Below are 24,115 nucleotides of genomic sequence, written 5' to 3' on the forward strand. Positions count from 1 at the left end.
GCCTCGGGGCGCGCGTCACTTCCCGGCAGGGCGGGCGGCCCGCGGTGGAGCGCGGCCCCGCCCCGGCCCGAGCCCCGGCGCGGCCCTGCCCAGGGAGGGCCGGCATGGAGAAACTGCGGCGGGTGCTGGCCGGGCAGGACGACGAGGAGCAGGGGCTGACGGCGCAGGTACGACGCGGCGAGACCCCGCTCTTCCTTCCCCTCCCCGGCGCGGGGCGTGCGGGGCTCGAGCGGCGCTGGAGGCTCCCCGGGCCGGGGTCCGCGGCTCGGGCGCTGCCGAGCTCCCCGCTGTGCGTTCCCCCGTCCCCGGCCTGCGCACACGCACACCCCGCGTCCCGGGCCTGCCCCGCCGTGTCGGAGCGGCGCGGAGACGGGCGGCCAAAGGAGAGAGCAAAGTTTGCGGCGTGCGCCGAGGGACGAGGGCTGTGGGCAGCAGGCGCTGCCCCCGGGATGAGTTTAGGCGAATTACTCTTGTGTGAAACTTTTTGCTGTGGTGGTGGCTTGGGGTCCTTCGGTTTCTGCAAGGTTTTCTTGTGCTTAAGCAGGGAGTTTCGACCAGATAACATACTATGCTTCCTTCCACCATGACTGTAGTCTGCGATTCAGTGTAAATTGCTTCTCCATTCTCTTATGTCCTTAAATTTGCAGAAACACAGATTTTCTTTACACGAACATCGTTTTGTCTACATTCTGCTGAAGCTTCTCTTTGCCCCTTGCTCCTTAAGTATGGCTTGATTTTTCTATTTCCTTCCCACTGTCTTCCTCATCGTCAGCAGTTCTTTTTGTTTTGTTTTTGCTGTGTTTGAACACCATGCATTCCTGAGAACTAATCTCTAGGTTGAAGCAAAGCTGAGCATGCTTACAAAGAGCCATTTATTCTTTTAGCTCCCTCTTAATTCATGTGACTGCAGGTCAAAGTGCCCCACATCAAGGAATATCTTGCTCCTGCTTGCTAATTCCAGGGTGATGGAGCATGGTGGCGGAGGCTGGAATGTAGCTGGGGTCTGAGTTGTGCCTAACAAACCCTGGGGAGCTAGCACAACCTGAGCACAGCTGGCATCATACTAGTTCTAGCAGCTTGCTGCTGGCATGCTTCACTTGATTTTGCACTGAGTTGTCGTTGGTCTTCATGGTTCATGAATTTGGCCTCTCTGCCACAGCAAAGCACCTAAATTGTGTCCACTGAATCTGGAAGCAGTGAAGAATCTGTGCCCTTTCACACCAGAACTGGCTGCCAGCATTTGGGAGGGTTGCTTCACCTTCTGCTCTTCTCGGGATTATCAAAGAAATACTTACATTTCTGTTAATCTCAGTTCAGTTCCAAGAGAATTGACGATTCTGCCATCACAAGGCACGTGATAGTGACATAGTTTTCCTTTACTTGATGCTGTGATAGTTGTTTTAAGGTGGCAATCAGTAGATAAATACCTACATATTTAATGCTTTTATATTTGGATTTTATATCCTGAGGAGAGAACTGAGCTAAGAATGTGTTTAACTTGTTAAATGTCAGTAATTAAGCTATGTAGGATTTCACTATTACATGTAATGATACTGTTATAGCCAGAAAAGACTTTAAGTATAGGCAGATTTTTTCTCATTTAATCTGTCTATACTTATACTAGCCTGACCAGTACATGATAGAAGAAAACTTATAAATAAGGCTTTGGTGCAGTGTGAAGGAGCTTCATGCTGACATGAGCCAGAAAGACCTTTAAAATAAATAATTACCCCTAGACTTTAAAAAAGTCAAGCATTTAGGTCAGGTAGTTTCTCAGCTGTGTTTTTCTCTCAAGGTGACAATATATTTGTAGACCAGTGGAAATCAAACCTCTTTTTAGAGAGGAAATTCATACGTGACATTCACTGAAGCTGGAGCTGTGTGGTGCTGACTATTTTTAAAGTGTGTGTATTAGAGCAAAAAAGTATGTGCACCCATGCAGAAAGGAACACTTGGTACGAGGTGGGGCTGTGAAAGAAAGCCTGAGGTTATGCATTGTGTGTGTAAAATCTTCAGCTGTTTTCATGATCTTTCTGGAGGAGAGTCATGTGTTTGGCTGAAAACAAAGGCCCTCTCTTTGGAATATCTGATATTTGTGTAATAGCCATCATATGTCCATCGATATCTCTATATTCTTTCCCTTGATTTTTGCAGAACCATTATCATGAAGTCACAAGTCATTCCTGCAAAGCAGAAGACAAGTCTATAATGAAAGAACTGTGTGATGATTCAGTGAAGTCTTTTTGTACTTTCTAAGCTTTTCAGATAACCAGCTGTTGTTTCTTGCTGCAATTAGATCCATTATTCTACATATATGGGAAAAAAAGTAATTAATTACCAAAAAGATCTATAATAAAAAATAATTGTATCAGTGTTATGATGCTTTCAGAGTACCATTATGCTGTTTAGATTTATCACCACCAAAACTAATGTAAAATCAGTCTGTGTGACACATTGAATGTTGCATGGCAGCTGACAGCTGCTTAAAGCACTCAACAAGATTTCAACAAAGATGAATGGACCAGGTATTTCTTACATTTTTATAAGAAATTTTATATTACATTTCTTGTATTTTACTCCCAACTGATGATAGAAATACATACAAGGAGGCCTGTTGGGGAAAGATGAGAACATATCTCTATAAATATTTTTTTCACTGTGGCTTAGAAACTCAATTCTACTTAAATTTACTCAATGTTTCTTTGAATTTTCTCCATTACTTACATATTTGCCATCGAGAAAAGAGGTAATTGTTATCTTCTGGAATAGTAAAATAAAGTGGTTCTGTTTTCTGTTTGCCCACACACAAGACTGTTGTAAGATCATTAATATGTGAGGGGAACCTAGGTGGATGTTCAGAGCCACAAGAAATATTTTTGCTCAAAAGCAGCCCTGTGGGTTATCATTCATATTGTTTATTATGAGTCCATTGCACTGTTTGGTAATGATGCTGTTACCAACCCTTGCAACTTGTGTGTCAGGCTATTGCAACTTCCCATATCAGTTCCTTATGGTTCAGAAAGTCTCCAATCCAGATTCCAGTTTCCACTTAGGGTTTCTTCTTGATTTTTGGATGTCTTGGTCATTTCTTTCATTTACTATTAGCTTGAAATAGCCTGTGAATAAAAAGCTTTGCTTCTTGCCCAGGAGTTTGCTATGAAGTTTAGCAGTAGAAGACTAAGGATTTCCTTTTGATTTCAGTTTAATTTGTCTTTTACTTGTTAGAAACAAGCTGATAAGCAGTATAGCAAGAAGGGTGTGTTTTACATTAACTCCCTTGCCACCTCTGTTTTGTAGTTCTCCACATGGAACATGCCTGGCAATTTTTTCAGTCTCCTAAGTAAAAGCTTTTGCTGATACAAATACCATAGACTGCAGTGACAACTGTTTATATCTGAAATCTGGAATTAGCTGTATCATTTATGTCAGACACACAAAAAGAATCTTAAGGGCCTTTGTGTTGTTTCCTGCTTTTGTTGTAAAGGCAGCTTAGCTTCCTTTTCCTTAGGGTTTATAGTCTCTGAGAACCTAAGCTGTTACCTCAGGGTGTCTCATGGTCCCTAGTATAGAAATTACTGCCTGCAGCACGTGTGGTGGGATATGTGCAGTGTCAGAACCTCAGCTTCTAGAGTGAGCCTGGCATTTTAGCACAGGCTGGTGGCTGTGGTGAGCTGTAACTCAACTTTTGCAGCAAGGCGCTTCTCTGCAGCGTTGAAACAGGCGTCTTGGAAAGACAATGACTTCCATTGCTTCTATGAAACCCAAAAAGTCTAAATTGTAGAATATCCTGACTTAGAAGGGACCCACAAGAACCATTGAGTCCAGTTCCTGGCTCTGCACAAAACCATCCCCAGGGTCCCGCCATGTGCCTGAGAGCATTGTCCAAATGCTTCTGGAACTGTGTCAGGCTGGTGCTGTGACCACTTCCCTGGGGAGCTGTTCCAGTGCCCAACCACCCTCTGGGTGAAGAAACTTCTCCTCATATCCAACCTAAACCTCCTTTCACAGCTTCAGCTGTTTCCTCACGTTGTGTCTCTGGCCACCACAGAGAAGTGATCAGTGTCTGCCCCACTGTGCTTCCTCTCATGAGGAAGCTGTAGACAACAATGAGGTCTCCCCTCAATTCCCTTAGGGACTAAAAATGCATTCCCAGGTCCCCAGTTTCAGAATTTCACACACTGAATTAAATAGGTTCAACTTGACTGTATAAATGGTGGCATCATTGGGAGTGGTTGGAAGGATGAGCCTTCATTTTAATACCATTTAATGCATTTATTTTATTATTATACAGGATGGTCTGCCAGCCCTCATGCCACAGCTTATATTCCTGTAGCTCATGTGCATATATTGTCAAACAGTTTTTAAGAGTTAAATCCATATAATGTATCAAACTTTTTGGGATTTGTGGTATTTTTTGCGCCAAGCCTTTATGTGGTTCTCTTATTTCTTGTGCTTGGGATTTTTTTCACCTTTTAACTGTTAGGGATTTAAATGAAGATAAAGCTGTTTTCAAATTTATTTGAACGATGAAATCTGGTAGTCACTTCAGGAGCACTGTCAGATAATAAGATTAGAAGAGCAGTAAGTGGCAGCAATGAGCCTGATGCACCTGAATAAAGGATTTATCTTCATCCTTTTCCAGTTTTCTAGGCATTCTGAAACGTGTGTGTTTGGTTTACTGATATTATTGGCCTATCTACACTTCATTTCTGAACACAGATGGAAAGGATTTTTCTCTTTGTGTGTATGTGCTTGTGGTTAGTTGTATGAATAGGTGTAACTAAAGGCATGATTGAAATGGGTACCTTCAGCTGTGTGCTACCAGCTATTCCTACTCTTCTTAAAAATGCAGGCATTCAGGACTCTGACTATGAAATATGATTTAAAATACTAAACCATCGTTCAGTTACTGTTTTTATCTGTTTCCTTAATGCATACATAAGGACAAAGTGTTGGACCTAACAAGGTAAGCTGTGTCTTCTGACCTTCTGACCCTGTCATCACAGCACCTGTATGTGTGCATGCATGTGGCAGTTTTTATTAAACTAGGTACAGATTCTTCATTTGTACAGATGTGAAATTGTTCTAAGCAGTAACTAGATTTTCTTGGTTAGCTTATCACTGCCTGAAAGAGAAATTTCTCACGAGATAAGGAGAAATATCATACTCATTGGCTGGGAGAGGTCTATCACGTATATTTGGTTAATAAGACTTGATTAAAATACCTGTTGACTAAATAACGAGAGCAAGTTTGCCTGTGACATCTGAACAAATAGGAAAGTTGTTTTTTTAAAGTAATTTTGTGAAGCAACACTTGACTTAATAGGCCAAATTAGAGCAGAAAGTACATTTAATTGTAGTGACCTGGAGTGAGATGAAATGCATTGTTCTTACATCGTGGGTGGAGATGAGCTGAGCATATCTAACAAATCACTTCTTCTGAAAGGGGCCTTTCTGCCAGATACATGGCCCTGCCTCTTTCCTTACATCAGCCCTGCTGCTTTTCTGACAGCTTGCAGAGCTGGCTTGCCTCATTAGCCAAGTCATCAGAACAAAAGCAACACTAATCCTGTTCTCTTGTCAGGAGTTGTGTCAGGTAGCTCAGCTCACTAGGTTCTGGAGGCACTCTGGAGAAGCAGGAAGTGAAATATTCCCTTTCAGCAAGTTAGCTTAGTCTGATAAGACAAACTCTGTTAATCTGTCTACACCTTCAGGAAAGTAATTGGAACTAATTGGAGTTGTAATGCTTGCAGTGGATACTGGCATTAATATGTTCAAGGGATCTTCTCTAGTAACAGGAAAAAGTGGTAATGTCTATAGGAGCCTACAGTGTCGTACAAATGGATTAATTCTTCTGCAAATTGCTGGAATGTCCATTCATTCTTTGATTTGGTACAATTGTGACTACTTTCAATTGTGTGGTGATTAAAAAGTCTGTTTGAAAGTGAAGCAACATTACTTGCATGCCAGGGCATGCCTTTATGGGTTTTATCTTTTTTTGATTGTTTGTAAGTATGTTTCCATGCGTTCCAGATTGATAATATGATTTTGTAACGTGAAAGAATTAATACACAAGCAACTGTTAAGTAAGGTAAAATAAATATTTTTGGCTAAAAACGATTTTGTTTGAAATTAAGGACTTTGTGATAAAGAAAAAAATGTCCTTTAGATTGTTATAAACTGGGTTTGTAATGTCCTTTTTCCCCTTGCTTCTTATTAAGGTCCTTGATGCCTCAACACTCAGCTTTGGTACTCGAGTCAGATGGTTTGCCATATGCTTTGTTGCTGGCATTTTGTGTTCTTTTCTTGTAAGTAAAGCTATTTTTTTCCTTATATTTTCTTATTGTTCTGCAATTGAACCTCATTCATATTCCTACTTTATGTGTGATTCTGTGTTTGCTTTATGCTGCATTATAAATTTTAATTTATTTACCTGGACATGTTGATCTCTAGATTATGATTTTAGCAATTTTTATTCCAGTTACAGAAGGGAGCATTTTTACTGTAGCATAATACATTTTCTTACTAAAAGGTTTGAACACTGACAAAATATGCTCTATTTTTCTAACTGATGTATTAGGAATGAGGTGTGTACCCATCCTATTTTTATTCTCTCCAATGAAAGGAAAAAAGAGGGGGAAGCTTGAAAGGTTTTTAAAGGCTGAAGAAACCGCAAGTGTAGGATGTCACACTCAGCAAATCAATAGGTGATGACTGTGGTTTGGTGTTGACACTTGAGAAACCTGCTACACTCCTGGTGGTTTTACAGTCAGCAAATCATTTGTTCATTCCTGAACTTTAGGGGCTGGCAGGAGTCTGCAGCCTGCAGTTTAGAGTTGAGATCTATTAATTGCTTGGCTCTGTCAAAATCTGACACAGGTAACTAGAAGGCAGTTTTTCAGCTGCATGGAAACTCCCAGAAGCAGAAAAAACATTGGGGAAATCCTCCCCTTTTCCTCATACTCTCTTGTCCTCCCTCCCTCCCTCCCTCCCTCCCTCCCTCCCTCCCTCCCTCTCTTTATTCCTCCATTTTTTCCATTCTTTTCACCACAGATTTCCACTGAAATTGCAATTGAGCAGAATGCAGTTGCTTTTTTGTTTGGTTGGATATTTTCAGGACACAGTGTGCAGATCAGAGTTGGTTTTGCTTCTAGTGGAGGTTTTATTTAGGCTCTGACAGCTGAGAAAGTTGAGTCTGTACAGCCTGGGGAATAGAAGGTTGCATGGAGACCTCATAGCAGCATTCCAGTATCTGCAGGGAAGCCAGGAAGGGGCTCTTCGTTAGGAGCTGTAGTGATAGGACAAGGAGTAATGGGTACAAATTGAAAACGGGGATATTTAGGTTAGATACAAGGAAGAAATTCTTTACTGTAAGGCACTAGAACAGGTTGTCCAGAGAAGGTGCGGGTGCCCCATCCCTGGCACTGTTCAAAGCCAGGCTGAATGGGGCTTTGAGCAGCCTTGTCTAGTGGGGCATGCCTCTGCCCATGGCAGTTGTACCTTGGTGATCTTTAAGGTCCCTTTTCTATGATTCCTTTTCTCGCTAATCATCACAGGGAACTGTGATCAGCAGAAGGCTTTGGATTTTTTAAGTTTAGTGGAAAGAAGCGATACCTGGAAGTAAGATTCTAAAATTTTTTTTTCAGCCTCAGTGTGTATTTAAGCTGCAAGTCCAAATGGGTGATTGGAAGAGAAAGGATATGGTGAATATTAGTTCACCTGTAAGACATTTTATCTTGTGTGCAGAGGTGTAGGATGTACAGTGGGGCATTGTAACAAAAGTAATAGTGGTGTGAAATAGTATATAAACATTACAAATAAATGTGTTCAGTAGTAGAAACAAACATTGCCTAGTTGTAAAAATATCTGGAAATCCCGTGAACCAACACATTGTTTGCCAGCAGGTGGCAGTAGAAGTGTGCCGAGTAGTGACTGCTGCAACTCTGCAGCAGAGCAGAGTGCTCTGCTAGTGGATGTCAGAATGATGTTCTTCATGGTATGAAGTTGTATTTATAGACTGTAAGAATTAGGTAATTGTAAATATACCAATAACCTGTCTTTTATAGGGAACAGCATTGCTATGGCTCCCAAAGGGGATCAAACTTTTCGCAGTGTTCTACACCCTGGGAAATATTGCTGCGCTCGCCAGGTACGATTTCTTACTTATTGGTTTTAGACAAGTACCCTCCTTTTCACCTACATTTCCATTTGCTTTTACTCTGGAGTGATGTCTATGTTGTGTGTAAGCAACGTTGTTTTATATTGAATGCTAATAACAAAAACTTGTTTGTTTTCCAGTTTTATTCTTTATCAGTTATCTTACACACCTATTTGTGGGCACATCACAACTGCTATCTGAAGTATGAATAACAAATTGCTAGCTGAATGTTCTGTACTTTTTGCAGCTAAATCCTTGTGCCAGGTACAGAAGTACCTCAGCTTCAGGAACAAACTGGTAGTCTGCTCTCTATATGGATACTTTGTTAGGAGTTTTTTGCTTTTAACAGAGAGATCATCCTGTTACCAAGAACGCTTTCAAAAAGGAAACATTCAGGAAATCCAGACTGTACGGCTGAATCTAAAATTTGCTCACAGTATATTTTTAAACTGATTCTTTGAAGTGTTCCACATAACAATTAGTCCTAAAAGATTTGCAGAAGGGGGCCTCTTAAAATTCAAACTGTGAAAGGAAAGTTTTCAAAGACACCTAAGAAACAACTTAATGTCCATAAAGTATTTTCAATTTCTGTTTATCCTCCTTCTTTTATTATCTTAGTCTAGTTGAGGCAGGGTCATGGGACTCAAAGCCCATGGAATCTGGTCATGACTTTCATGGAGTCTGACTTTAGTCAGGTAACTTAACTTTTGAGTCAAAGCATTGTTAATCTGTTAGGATTCAGGTAATGTGACATTAACATTTGAGAAATGTGAAGGTACTGCTTTTCCTCAACAAATTTGTTAGGATACAGTAGTGTTTATACTGACATTGAGTCTCAATTGTAGAACTATTCCATTTCATACTAATACAAGACAAAAAGTTAATACTGGAGATAGGCAAAGGTAAGTGTTTGCCTTTCTCTCCCTCATCTTACTATTTATTCTTTGTTGTTGATTTGGGGTGAGGTTTTTTGGTTGTGTTGTTTTTATGTGGTACTTTGAGTGTGTCTTCATTTCTTCAAATTAAATGAGTATTTTAGAAGCTTAGTACTAATCAAATTTAATCGTGTTAAGAGGAAAGTTTTTACAGACTAGTATTTCTTCCAGGAGAATGCTGAAAAACTTTAGTCTGCACTCCAGCTAAAATTAGAAGAAAAAAGATGCCCATTTTTCCTTCAGTAGTCCTTTTGGATATAAAAAATATAGGCAACTGTGTTCTAAGAACAGTGGGAGATGACAATGAAGTCCCAAATTGACAAGCAGATAGAAACTTTTCTGGGCTTGTTTGCAAGTCTGTATTTAAACCAAAATGCAGTTACTGCTCTTATTAGCCTCTTCAGTTCCCTCTAACTTGTTTTATTATCGTTTTCTAACCATGAACATGAAAACAATGATACTTACTGATTATTCTCAGGGATGATGAGTGTATCTCCTACAGAATGGTGTATCTAAAAGAATTATTCTGTTTAACTGGAAGATGTCTAGAATTTTTTTCCAGTTTTTCTTTCTGCTCTCTATGGAATCTCTTCTTGTCTCTGTAGCAGCTCTTGTGATGTTGGTCTCCTCAATATGAATCAAATTACAGACAATACGTTTTGTGTTCTATATTTTTTCCTGCCTATTTTATGTGGCCAAAATTTAGCTCCTTCTTACCACTGTATTTTCCTCATCCCTATTCTTTCACTAGTTAACTAATATTTTCTTCTAGTTCTTCACGTCCCCTTTTTTTGTCTTAATTTAATTTTATGGTTCAACAGACAAGATGAAAAAATACCGAGAAAAAATTAGTTTGGATTGCAGTGAATTTAAAACTTTTCTTTTTCTATTAAATTGTGAAACCTTATTTCCATTTAATATGGACATTTGAGGTCTGTCTATGTAAGATAAAAGTGAGGGAGATACATGTGCAAAGCTGCTGGTAGAAGAACATTTGGATGTGGAAGATTGAGTTCTATTTACTGCATGGAATGTGGATGTCCATATTTCTTCAGTCATAGAAGGCTTATGATTGGTTTCAGGAGGAAGCTCAATCAAACTCTTCCCTGCCTGCTTCATTTTCATAAAAATGAATGACTAGAAAAGGAGTTAGACTAGGTTTTCTGCTCTGTAGTAAAGCATTCAGACCACCTACAACATTACAGGCATTTTAACTCTCCCATTAAATTGTGTTTTCTACAAAGTAGAATGACTAGGAAGAAAGAGACTCATCTCAAATATTTGAAGCCAGAGAACTACTCCTGAGGTTGTGAGTTCTTAGTTCAGATGGCATTTCTTTGCATAAGAAGGTACAGCATGTCGTGTTGCTGATGGTTTTCATTCTCCCTTCAAGTTAATTACAGAGTCTAAAAAAGCAGGAGGATTAATACAAACTACTGAACTTTTTCCTGCCTTTTTGCTTGCTGAGTTTGATTAAAAGATGTAGAACTTCCCTGTAATCTTGACTGTAGCAACTTGCATTCTGCCTGGATAAAAAAAAAAAATATTGTTAAGCAAAAATTTTCTACAGCTGGTTGGTCTTTGTAATCTTGACATTATTTTGGCACGTCAGTTGTTATAACAGCTTCAACACAAAATTCACTAGACTTCAACTTGATAACTCTGCTATACTCATAATGTTTTGTTTTGGTAATGTAAAAAGCTCTAACCGCTATATTTGTTCCCATTATCTTTCCTGAAATCTTGGATATGGTCTCATTTACTTCTGAAGTTGAGTTTTGTAATTTTTTTTCCCTATCTGTTATGGTGCTTGCCATCTTAAAATAACAATCAAAGCATCTTTGACCACCCACCCATCTCTAAATTCATATAGAGCTACTTATAGTCATTGTTCCATCTCCTCCCATTTTGTATCTCCTAATGTGATTTAAATTTAACTGTAACTGCACTGCATTCTTAATTGTCTTTATTTATAAATGGCATTCAGCACCATCAGACAGATTATTTGTGGAAATGTGTTTTTTCTCATGAAAACTGATTTGCTTCTATGCCCTCCTGTTATTCCTTAAGTATATCCTTGTCACACTCTGTCCTCTCTTCTCTCAACCAATATAAGTGTTCTTGTATTTGCCTGTTACTTTTTTTTCACTATGGCAGTATTTTGGAAAGAATTTCGTGACCAAGGGTGACTCATAAACTGTTTGTAGGGCTAAATTCATGGAGTTTCACCTTCTGTTCTAGCGAGTCTCTGTTGCTAAGCACTGAAATATCTTTTTTTAAAGACTTTGTAGTCATCTATCTGTTGGAAAACTGGTTAATTACCTACTGTCTTTCAGAAAGAGTTATTAGAATGTGATTTACAATTTATTTTGTTTTTTCTCTCTTATTAGTACGTGTTTCCTGATGGGGCCACTGAAGCAACTGAAAGCAATGTTTGATCCAAAACGATTAATAGCTACGATTGTGATGTTGGTAAATATACTGTCTTTGTTTCCTTTTATTAAAAAGTTTTCCTTTAGCCTCAAAGCTAAATTTGATGCTTTTCTAAAAGGAGGTTATTTCTCAGTCTGCCTCTTCCTTCTGCAGAGAAATGACAAGCTGTTAAGCTCTCTATGTCATAAAGATCATCTAGCTCTTTTCTATGAACATACATGTTTTTGTTGTTTATGATTTTTTAATTAATCATTTGGAATAAAATGTTCCTTATGAAATACTTCTTGGTAAATGCTAATAGCAGGTTAATTATTTTTAATTTATTTTCTAAAATATTTTCTTCAAGAACAAGGGGAGCAACTTACATAGCTACTGGGAAAAGTCAGTGGTCAGTGGCCACCAAGTGTAGCTTGACAATTGTTTTTTGGCTGCAGCTTGGTCTGTAAAGGTCAGTGGTTCAACATTTTCAAAACAATGGAGAAAATTCATTTATTTCACCAAAGTCTGGGGGGCCACATGTTCAACTTTGAGATTCTCCATTATGACATCCGTGGCTCCTTTACTTCCATGACCATCATGTCTTCTTCCAGGAGGATGGAGAAAAACCTTCTCCTCAGTATTAGAATTCCTATCCCAAAGCTCTATATTGGGTAGTTAAAACAACTTTCTCCCCTTGCTGGTTCTCTAATACTTTGCTCTTTTGTTCCTACTGATTTGCTTCAACTTTTATTTTTGAAATGTAGTTGGCTTTCCTATTCTCCATATCATATAACTTGTTTTTCTAGTTTAATGGGAAGAAAGTCTTCATAAATTCTTGCTGGATGGCTGTCATATGGAGATTGCATGTTCTTCCTTTCTCACACCCACATGAAAAAATAGTTATAATCTCACTTGAGAAGCTTACATTTGCCCCTGTCTTCTGGGGAAGTCACTTGATCATTGCTTGAACTCCAAACTTTGTTCAAGAGGTCTATTTTGGTTTGTTTTGAGTGTTTTTGGTTTGTTCTGTTATTACTTTCAACTCATACCAAGTTACAAGTCCTAGGAAGGTAATGTTTTGTAGGCGTGAATTAAAAATGTCCAAGAATATCTCCAGTTCTCCTGGAGTCTGTATTTGCCGAGCATGAATTCTCCAACACTTTACAGCTGTGGGCTTTTTCCAATGAAACTGAGAGCCTAAGCCATATTCGTAAAACAACAGACACAAAAATCATTTTGCCTTGATGATCCTGTCATCCACTGCGCTCAGACATGGTGACAAAGAAAATAACTCACTTTGAAGGCTGTAAAAACAAAACACATCAGGGAAATGGAAAGAGAACAGAGAGCAGAGCAAACATCACAGACCTACCTGTGCAGAGAGGCTACCAGCAAAGTTGAGAAAATGAGAACAGAAGGTTTCATCTAATAGTGAACATGAGCAGTGGATGAGAGTTAAGACTTTTAGTATGGAAACTTCAGTAAAACAGAAAAGGTAAATTTAAAGTTTTGAAAACTTCGTATAAATTTGGCTGTTTTAATCCCCATCCTTGCACAAAACTAGAATTATAGGCAATTCAGGAGTCACAAGCATGTTGGAAAATTTTGAGAGTGTTACTTCTCTTCCTTTCAATGAAACACCAACAAATCTTTTTCAGTGAAAATTAATTTGTAGTTTTGTTCTGTTTTGTGCTCTGTGTATGGAAAAATGGAAGAAGCCAGATAAGATCAAATGGTGTGATTATTTGGTGTAGTAAACCATATCGTTGTAATGTTCCATCCAAAGTATTTAAATACCTGAAACAAAGCTTCATGTAAGCTTTTTCACTGTACCTGAGGCAGCTGCTCCCTAGTGGACTCTTCATTAGTGTCAGAAGATGAAAAAGCACTGGCAGATGAGGAATGACCTGTATTTGCCAGACCCTGTAATAGAGAATGGATGTTTTTAATAGAGAGTTGTTGGTAGCAATGCACACATCTTTCTTGTCAGAGACAGGTGTTATGAGTACCAGGTTCAAAATGATAGTATGTACTGGAATAAGAGAGTAGCAGTTACCAGATTTCTCAATTCCTTTCAATAAAGCTTTATCATCTAAGCCCACCTCTTAATAGAACCAACATGTAAGGGTGCGCACAAAGGCTGATATTCCTGCTGATTCCTCAAGTCAACTCCTGCCTAGTCTTCCTTTCCAGACTTGTCCCAGCCCTTCTGGCCATGCATACCTCATATTGTGCTTTGAAAGACACCATGGTGTTCATCATATAGTCACTGTGCAACAGTCTTTGGTGCTGCTTGTTTCATAAGTCAATTATGAAGTGCTGATTGCCCATGTAATATATGGAAATGGTTGCTGTACTTGCTTCATTGTGTATTTGATCATTCATTCTTTTTTTTTCTTTGTCTCTCCTTCTCACCCCAGCTTTGCCTAATACTGACTCTGTGTGCTGTATTCTGGGTAAGTGAGAATACTTTTTTTCTAAAAAGCAATCTCAGTTTATTAATTGGATTTTAGCTTTAAGAGGCAGTTCAGTGGTGGAGGAAAGGTGAACTCATGTGCGTGTTCTTTTTGTCTGCTGCAGTCGAGCTTAGGTTGAGTGATGAGCCTGCTGGCTGTAAAGCAAATACATCCTTCCACCTGCATTTGATGTAGATAAGAATGCAAAATCTAGAGCATCAGGTTCGGTCTGCAGACCTCTAAAATAAAAACCAAGAATAGCAAATTCAAATACTGTTTTGTTTCAGTGATGCATAGTTATGTGAGAAAATACCAGAGAGTGTATAGCCATCTTTAGACGCCATGGATACAGAATATCAAGCTGGTTAGGACTATAGGGAAAAAACCAGAAGTATCTTCAAGCATCTTGGTTGAAAACTAACTGTAGTTGCATTCCATAGAAGTAAGTATGTCACTGGAATGAACTTCCATATTTGCAGTACAGTGACATGAGTGAGTGTTAACACTGATGTTGTTAGGTGTTTCCAAAGCTAGAAAAGCTTACATGGCATGATGCTAATGGAGTGATGAATAAAATGAATGGAGAGTTGTTGGGACAGAAACAGCAAATTGAGACAAGGAAATTTAGGCATTGTCAATTAATTCTTGATTGAACAGTCTGTGTCAGTTGTTTGCTGTATAGACTGATATGGTGCAAAATGAACTAACATGCGGTATTTGCTTTACTTTTGCTTAGTGGAACAAAAAAGGTTTGGCGATGTTATTCTGCATATTGCAGTTCTTGGCAATGACCTGGTAAGATTCTTAAAATTCCTCTTAATTTCTTCTTCCTGCCCCTACACTCGCATGATTATAAGCCTATATATATATGATTCACATCTAAGTGTGCCCAAATGCTAGCCTCAATCTGTTTTACTCAGCTAGGTTGTGTAACTCCAGGAAAATCTATATTCAATCATCTTGCAAAAATGGTAATCTGAAGTGTATTCTGCAACGTGTGAACTTATCTGAAGCCTTATGAAAGGAGTATATATGCAAAAAAAAAATTGTCATGCTGCTTCTGTGTTGTAAAAGTAACAGTATAATCTCCTCTCTTTTGAATTCTAACTAATTTTTTCATTTTTGAAGTGAAAGAAACTGAAAAACATTTTCATAGGATATGTGCTGCCCCAGGAGTATACTGGGTAAAGAGTGGGTGGATGTGAGAGGGTGAATTTAGTGCAGCAGGTGCTGTGATGACCCTGAATGTGCTCAGGGTTTGGGTTTGGCACTGTGTGAGTGCAGTCAGGTGAATGCTTGCAAGCTTGGCAGAAGTTCTGCAGGTTACTGATTTTTCCACAGAGATACACACTTTGTGTCCATGTCCCAGGTGAATTACTTGCTCACTCTCAGGCAACCCAAGGTCACCACAGTTCTTGTTTGAACTTGCCCTGAATACACAGAGTGTGTACTGAACGTGGGTCTGAGGACAAGGAACCATTTGTTCAGGACAAGGACTGTTTGGTATGGTGCTAGATAGAGGGAAGACCTCTAGCTAAGACTGTGCTCCGTGTGTTTGCAGCAGGCAGTTCACATTTCTTAAGTGTCCTGGGGATTGATCAGGCTGGGCATGAGAACAGAACATTAACTGTGGAGGATTGTGAGAAGCAAGTTTCAGAGAAGAATAGGATTGTCAGCTGTCTGAGTGTCATAATTGTGGAATATTATTCATCCTACAGCATGTATCTGTATTTAGTTACATAAATAATATGATTAGATGTATTTGCATAGTAATTTAGGTGGTCTTTTAAACTGGAGAAAGTTGTCTCTGTTGTCTGGAATACCGTTTTCCCAGGAATCTCTATTCCTTTTGGATTTGGCAATGATAAGGGTTATTTTAAGTTCATGTGCAATAGAAGTTATTAACTACATTGAAAAAAATCATAAGAAAGAAAAAGTAAATCACCAAATCCATGTCACTATGTTTAGTTCTTGGCTCATCTTTTCTCAGGTAAGCATTAAATTGAATAGGTAATCTTGTTTAAAATTTTGTTACAGCAGATTGCTTTTTATTAATGCTGGGCTAAAGTGAAATAATTTGGTTCTAGGAAAGATGTGAATACTCTGCAAATACGCTTTCTTCTTTTTTTCAGGTATAGTCTGTCCTATATTCCTTTTGCAAGGTGAGTGCATAATTTCCATCTTAGCAAAAGTCAATTACCTTTATGCTGGGGAGGGGCAAAAAGTACTTTATGTGTGTGGAAAAATATAACATCCTCCCTTTTCTCTGAACTTTCAGAAAATGGCATAGCTGAACTTAAAAGTCATGCTTAATATAAGCTCAAAGTAGAAGTACAGTACGTAGTAATTCTCTTTAATAAATTTCTCTCCAGCTTCCACCACTGGAAATTAATTAAAAATTAAGGTTTTGTTTAAATAGTATCTCCAATGATTTAACAATATAGTGTTTCAACAGTAACTTTTCTGGTACTAAAATTAAAGGTAACTTATGGATCTGAAGTCCTAGTTAAAAGCAAACAAACAACATAGTGGCAGCTTCTGTTTCTATTTCTGAATTCCTCTATCATTTGGGGTGGGGGGGGGCAAGGCAACACTTCTTTTCGTTCTGCCAAGCTCCTCTCTTCTTTCATTCTTATGTGTACAATAAAGGAATGAAAGCAGACAAAACACATAGTGAAAACACATGCAAACAATCAAATGTAAGAATCTGTTTTTTCTATGATTCGTGTGAAATGCATTTGGTTTTCCTGACAGTGGGCTTTTTTAAAAAATTTGAGCACTTCCATATCATTTAATCAGGTTTGCTGTAGTAGAGGTGTGGGGAAAATAATAGAAAGCATTGTCTATCCCTTTCATCTGATAGTTTCCTGTAGCATTGCCAAAAAATTGGTACTGTTTTTTTAAAGCTTCAGATTTCATCTAGGAAGTATTTTTTAAGGTAGTTTGTTGATAATTACAGTGAATAAAATAACTGAACTTGGGCTTCAGACTGTCATTTTACTATTTTTGACAACCCAAGCTAACTCAGTCTAAAGTAGTATGCTGAATTGTTATAGTTTCAATGGCCATGAGACAGTCTCAGTAGGTTCATTCTTTTTTTAATGGCTTTCTCTGGAGAGAAAGCAAGTTGAGCTTCTGGTCTCTCTGAGTTTTTCTTTCCTACCAACAGTACTTAGATGTTCTGGGCAGAAAAGCATTAGGTTATATGCATCAGTTAATTTCTTTGGGTTTATATATCTGTTAGATTTTAGAAGCCAGAAAACTGAATTTTATACAGACTGCTTTTAGTAATACTGTGATTTCTTTAGGGAATACTGAATTATTTACTTATGTGGAGTGGTATAATAAATGTGTTCTTAAATATATTTCCTTGCCTTATTGTATAGACTGCCTTTCTTATGGGAACAATGATCTAAACCATGCTAAGTGCCAGAGAATAGTATTATGTCATTTGTTTAAAGTATTCAGTTCTCTTGATTTCATGAAATTATCATTCCTTGATTTAACTTTATGAACAGTTTGCTCTTCAGGACATTTTACTTGTTCGTGGGTTTGTTGGGGTGGAGGTTGTTGGTTTGTTTGTTTTTTCCTTAATTAATGGTAGCTCTCCTGTTGGCTTGGCAACAGAAAGCCCCACCAAACCAGACTCAAATCAAAACTAAAACAAATGCAACAAAACCAAATCCTATACAGCTAAGTGACTTTAAAGGAGCGATGATAGTATGTTGCTTTATTTTTTTTTGAAACTGACTAGCAACAGAATACAAATTCTACTCCTTAGTAAGTTGTTACTTTTCTGGGAAAAGGAAAAATAAAGGAGACTAAAGCAAGTGATCTGAGTGTAACAGTCAGAAAACAGTTTACTCTTGATTGAAAAAATGGAGCCCTCCAGATCTTCCAAACCTCAAAGCTGAACCAGCTCTCTCCATCCAGTGGACTCTTAAACCCTTTAGCCCGTGTTTCATTTCCTGCCCTGTGATGATCCAGCTCCAATGTGCCTTGGAGCCCTGGCAGCTGTGCCTTGCTGGGGTTTGGGCACTCTTCAGCTGAGCGCTCCTTGGGCAGCCTTTGCCAAATGGGGCCATGCCCTTTGCTCAGCCTCCCACTGTGCTGCAGAGCATTTCCTAACGCTGGGTCTGCATTTCAGCATGGCCTGCAGTGCAAACAGCAAGGGAAAAAACCTTGGTACCCACCAGGCTTGAGCCTGGGCTTTAGCTGCTTTGGTGGAGGCACTCACATACAGATCCTGCATTTGATCAACTACTGATATATGTCTTTAGTTTCTGCCAGATTTGTATTTGGAAAGTTGTAATGGTTTAGATGTATGTAAACAAAACAACAAATATATTAACTGACTCTTTATTTTTTTTTTTTTCTTTTTTAAAGGGATGCTGTGATTAAATGCTTCTCATCCTGTCTAGGGTAAATTAAAACCAGGAACCACTGTCTGCTTTAAAAGGCAACATTTTTCCTCTGTAAATTTTGCTAAAAAAACTCTACTTTTCCACTTCTGAAATACCCAGTAGCAACTTAGTGTTTTCCTTGCCTTTTGCACTTGGGAGATTAAATAATTTTTCTAGAAACTATTTTTAAAGTAAATTTGGAGAATTATTTGTGTTTACCCTGGAACTTCCAGGCCTTTTTTTTTTTTTTTTTTTTTTTTACAAGAAAGTACATTTAAATATTTCATGCAGAGTAGTCTGAACACTGCTTTGCATCCAGGAACAGTTTATTCCCCAGTGGAGGCAAGTCACTAAGGTCTGGGTGGTATGCATAAAGATTTCATTTACAGTTCTGTCTAAAACTTGCAATGTGCCACTTATGTTTGTATATTATCCATTGTATGCTTTTCCAAAGACAGAGTTTTATAAGCATTGTAAAGATTTGGGAAGTTGTCACTAACTGCTCCTTTGAAATGTCTATACCTGTGCCTTATGGAAAAATCTCAATGAGAATGTGAAAGGTATGTTTAAAACCTGTTGGATTTTATTAAAAAAAGTTGTATTTTAAATGGTTTTTTTAAATAAATTCATACCTAAATACTTTTTACTAAAAGAACTTATGGCTAATGTATAAATGAGACTTGTGAAATAAATTCATTTTAAAAGTGCCTAATACATTTTTACTTACAAATCAGTTATAGAGGGCTGAAAATTTCGGCATTAGACTTGAATAAATAGGAAAGCATAAATGTGTATATATGACTGTATCCAAATTTTTTTAATAGATTTGCAGAAGTGACCTTAAAGGTTCTTTTAGTATTTAGACAAACTGTTCATTCTGACTTAATCTGGTAATTGATGGAAGTACTCTAACACTTTGCCTGGCTCTAGTAAGAGGTTCTTATTTCTAGAGAATAATTTTTTCAGCTAAGAACTATCCAGTCTTTCTGGAGTAGAGTTAAATCTGTAATGTTTGATGCTTGATATTATATTGCAGGAGGTTCTTTTTTGCTCAGGATGGATGTGCTTCCTTATGTGTGTTCAAAACCGAGTTCATTTGGATTTTTTTTTTCTGTTGATCCACAAATCTAGAAGAAGGAATGGCTTTGAAAGGACGTGATCTGCAGTTTCGTGGTCTGCAGTGTCAGGATGGGGAAAACCTCAGTGGTTTTAGTATTCAAAGTTCAGGCTAAAGAGACAATTTGAGGTACAGTATGTTCCTGTTGAATCTCAGTGTGTCGCAAAACATAGCAACAACTTTTGGGGAAGCTGTGTACGGGGTGATTGCATTATTTTGCAGCTAGACTTTCAACTAAGCCACACCTTTTAACCAGTTATTAACAATAAATTGCCAGGGAGGCATCCTCCCTGCTGGTGATAGGGAGGGCCAGATAGTCCTGGCCCCACAGCAGGATCTTGGGCTTACTAGTGCTGTGTGATGTAGGGACAGCTCTTCCAGCTCTGCCCACAGCCCTTGGGTGCTGGGGCACCCTTGGGTGAAGTTCTAGTTCCTTTTAGTTTTCAGCTTGCATTGAAGATGAAGTAGGATGTGTGTAGGCAGTGATGGGTGTCATCGTGGAAGTTGCTGCTGCTGACCTCAGCTGACTGGAGAGGTCCCATCCCACCCCACTAGTGCTTCAGAGCCTGGCTTTCATTTGCTCCAGAGCTAGTTTTGCCCGTCACCCACCAGTTCTGGTGGTACAATCACCTTCACTGTAGTCCTTAATTAGAATTACATTGGTTATTCAAAATTTATTTATAAATATTTTTTATTTATTTATTTATTTATCCACTATGGTAAATGATGAAGTTACCAGTCATCAAGAACTCCTGTATCACCAGGAGTGAATGGGTTCAGAATTAAAGGTTCTATGTACTGGTATGCTTTCATATGGACTTTGGTCTGTTAGTTACATCATGTGCCTTGCTTGGGTTTTTTTGGTTTGTTTGGGTTTTTTTGGTGTTTTGTTGTGGGTTTTTTTGTTGTTTTTGTTTTGTTTGTTTGTTTGGTGGTTTTTTTGTTTTGTTTTGTTTTTTCCTATCTTGAACATGTAAGGGTTTACTTCCTCCATCTGCACACAGAGCACACACTCTGTGTTACTTTGCCTGTATCATTTCCTCCTTTGCATGCTGTCTTTGTTTACTGTGTATGAATATTCGAAAAACTGAAGCTGGGAAATCTTCACAGTATAGTAATACTAGTTATGATAGCGTGGAACCATAGGTGTGAAGATCTGTATTGCATACATGCTACCCATTTTTTTATTAAGTTTTGGTACCCTAATTAAAACAGTACTTTGAAGTAAATGCTGTAGAAATTATATGCCATGACTTCTAAGGCTAAATTTTAGAGTGATGGTAATCATCTTGGATCCATAGGAAATACATGGCTTTTTATTACTGCTTCATGAAATCTCTCCAAACCTCTGTTGTGGGCTAGGGTACTTTAAAAGATAGGAAATTGCTGTCTTGGACATCACAAAAACCCAGAAGAAACCTCCAACAGGGGAATGTGCTTTAGCTTTGTCAGAGAAGAAGACATTGACGCTAGAAGAAGGATCTCTGGACTGTACTCTTCATTACCAAACCAGGCAGCGCTTGTCCACAAAGTCCGAGTCAGCTCTAGGGCTGACTGTGTCTCTTGTCCTGTCTGCCTGCCCTTATTCACGATACTTCAAGTAATCAAGGAGCTCAAAGTATCATTCATGTTTCTAAGACGGCAAGAGAGTTTAACATGATTTTAAAATACTGCTTTTCACGATTGGGCGCTTGAGGATTTCGGGAGGAAGTGAGAGTCTTTTTGCCCTCGGGGCGTGAACCCCTCGCATCCCCTTCTTTACTTCGGCTTTGCTCTAGGGCGTGGGGGAGAGGACTGGGAAAAGGCGCCGGAGTAGCTCCGCACCGAGCCTCACCAGTACCGGCACGACCCCCGTCCCCGCCCGCACGCCCACCCCGCGCCGGGGAAGGGTGTTCCCGGGGCGGGCGAAGGGCGGGAAGGGGGACGGGTTATCGAGAGGGAAAATCGGCGGCTGTCGGCGCAGAGCGAGCTCGCATTCCTCGCCGGCGGCTGGGTTTCCTCGTCCGCTTCTGGCCATGGGGCTGCAGCCCCGGCGCGCCGCGGGGCCCTGCCCGCCCGCGGGAAGAAGCGCCGCCCTGCCCGGAGCGCGCTCCGCTCCTCCCTGGGCCCGCAGCGACGAGCCCGAGGGAACTCCGGGGCGCCCGGCCACGCTGCCGCCCCTCCTGCCGGCCATCCTGCCGACCCCCGCCGCTTCCCCCGCTGCCGCCCGGGCGCAGCCCAAGAAGCCGCCGGCGGCCGCCTCGGCCCCCAAGAAGGCAGCGCCTCGGCCCGCAGAGGAGAAGGCGGCGAGGAAGGCGCGGGGGGCGCCCCCGGAGCGGCCGGGGCCCCTCTCCAGCTCCTGGCCCTGCTCGTCCCTGCAGCGGCCGCCGCCGCGGAGACCGCCGGCCGAGCGGGCGGCGCGGCCCCAGCCCACCCCGCCGCAGCCGCGGGGCCGCCCGGGGGCGCCGGGGGCGGGCAGCCGCTCCTGCGAGAGCCTCGGCGGGGCGCCGGGGGAGACGGCGGGGCGCTTCTCGCTGAGCCTGCCCCCGGAGGCCATCCGGGTGCTGCAGCGCCGCAGCCTGGAGCGGCAGCGGGGGCAGCCCGCACCCTCCCCCGCCGGCAGAGCCGCCCCGGCCCGGCGCGGCGACCTGCGCGCTCTGCTCAAGGTTTCGCTGCTCAACGACCGGCACCGCTACGACGACGAGGAGTACGAGGAGGAGGAGGCGGGGGCCGCGGCGGACGAGGGGCTGGTGCGGAAATGCACCGAGTGGCTGCGCGGCGTGGAGAGCGCGGCTGGCCGCGACCACCCCGACCGGCTGGAGACGCTGCCGCACTTGGGCACCCTGTGAGCCCCGCCGGGACCGGGGAGCGGCACGGCGGGGCTGCCGGAGCGGTCGGACCGGGGGGAGGTGGGGCCGCCATCCGCGATGTCGTGTTCCGTGTGGTGTCGGCGCCCTGGCAGCCCGGGGGGGTGGCGGCAGGGGCCGGGCAGCGGAGCCCCTGGCCCGGAGCCCATCCTCGGGGCGCCGCCGCCGCCGCCGGGGCGAGGGACAAAGGAGCGGCGCCGGCCTCCGCCCGCCGGTGCCCGGGTGCTGGGAGGGCGGGCACCGGCTGTGGGTGCCCTGTCTCCACCCTCGCGGTTTTTTTAAAGATTTCTGGCTACTTTATAAAATGTGCGTAATGGTTTTGTATATTTGTACATAAAAGTTCATTTTTATTTATTTGAATAAAGGACTCATGTGTTGCGGTAGCCTTTGCGCCTTGGTCGCTTCGCGTTGGGCTGTCCCAGCCTGGCGGTGTCCATAAGGTAAGGAGGGCGGGCGGGTCACCGTGCGGAGAGCCTGTGCCGCTCACACGTTCGCTCCTCGAACAGCCGCCGACACCTCGGCTCCGGGGAAAACGCAGAGCCGCGGATTCGGCCAGGCGGCGGAGGCAGGGGACCGAGCAGGCGGGGGCGAGCCCGGCGCTGCTGGGGCCAGATGGCAGCAGTGCCGGCCGCCGCGCCGGCGGGGAGCATCCTCCCGGGGACAGACAGGCACGGCGGGACGAGGAGGAGGCGGTGCGGGCGGCCGCGGCGTGGGCACAGGTTGCTCCGGTTCCCTGCGCCGGAGAGGAGCGGCTGGGTCTGCGCATGCACTTGGCGATTTTATCCCCTCCCAGGCAGTAATGTAGATGCATCCGAGCTTTCGCTGCCAATGTACGAGGTGGAATAAGAGGAGGGAGGGAGCACAGAGACAGCATCCTTTGTCAGTGTCCCCATGCCTCCCATCCCCGAGGCCCGCTGCAGCCCTCCCCGCTCCGGGCTATGGCCATGCCTGCTGCTCTTCCGAGCTTTGTGGGTTGGGAGAGGCGAGGAGGCGGCTGGAGAGGCCAAGCGTACAGAAATCAGGCGGAAAGGGAAGGGTAAATCTTTACCAGGCTTACAGCGTCTCTCGGCCACCTACTGTTGCTCTTGTATTGTTGTCATCCAGCCTCCCAGAACAACAGCCAGAACTGAGCATTTACTGTGATTCTATAAGTATTTTGCAAATGAATGTTTGAACACGTTCAGCAGAATTTGCTTAGCAGAGTAAAACAAAGTTTAGTGCCACAAATTGGGTATTTCATCAAGACGTCAGTTGTTTACACCAAATGATGTCTGTGCTGACTTCCATTAAATCATATGAGATAAGCCTTTCTGTATATTAGTTGCTCGATGTAGTCGTGTGCTGCATTTTGTTTTGCTCCATGTTTGTTCAAGTACCGTTTTTTTTTCACCTGAAATTTAAGGAACGACTGGGGAGATGGTTTGAGAAAATACTTATTGATTAAATGCATTGATACTGCCATTGGAAAAAAAAAATAGTGAACCAATATAAGGCAATTGTGAAATAGCTATGCTCAAAGACCAAAGACAAAAGAACAGGGCATGAAAAATTATGGAGATTAATTCTATTTCATTTTAGCAAATGTAGAGTCATTTATAGGGATAGCTATAAAACACATGCATTTTCATATAATTATAACTGAGTTTGCATGTAGTTCTGTCATATTACCAGTTTTCATAAGCATCTTCAAGTAAATCTGCCTCAACAATTGCAAATTTCCTGACAAATTTAATATATGCTGGATTGATGACAGAACCACTTTTTGTTGATGTTTTTCCCTCTTCTTAC

At 41.5% G+C, this 24,115-nt stretch overlaps 2 protein-coding genes across 2 annotated transcripts; both read left to right on the plus strand.

Moving 5' to 3' along the window:
- On the plus strand, positions 1 to 19,076 carry SFT2D1 (SFT2 domain containing 1). Its single transcript, XM_066315837.1, has 8 exons — positions 1 to 167; positions 6,222 to 6,308; positions 8,067 to 8,149; positions 11,484 to 11,565; positions 13,926 to 13,961; positions 14,698 to 14,756; positions 16,094 to 16,123; positions 18,348 to 19,076. The coding sequence occupies exons 1-8, from the start codon at positions 105 to 107 to the stop codon at positions 18,385 to 18,387; spliced, it is 480 nt and encodes a 159-aa protein (XP_066171934.1). The 5' UTR covers positions 1 to 104; the 3' UTR covers positions 18,388 to 19,076.
- Positions 19,077 to 21,277: 2,201 nt separating this feature from the next.
- PRR18 (proline rich 18) lies at positions 21,278 to 22,710 on the plus strand. The gene has a single exon (XM_066314366.1). It carries the CDS (start codon positions 21,497 to 21,499, stop codon positions 22,307 to 22,309), a length of 813 nt encoding a protein of 270 aa, XP_066170463.1. The 5' UTR covers positions 21,278 to 21,496; the 3' UTR covers positions 22,310 to 22,710.
- Positions 22,711 to 24,115: the final 1,405 nt, after the last annotated feature.

The sequence above is a fragment of the Sylvia atricapilla genome, chromosome 3 (genome assembly GCF_009819655.1).
Source record: "Sylvia atricapilla isolate bSylAtr1 chromosome 3, bSylAtr1.pri, whole genome shotgun sequence".
Lineage (NCBI taxonomy): Eukaryota > Metazoa > Chordata > Aves > Passeriformes > Sylviidae > Sylvia > Sylvia atricapilla.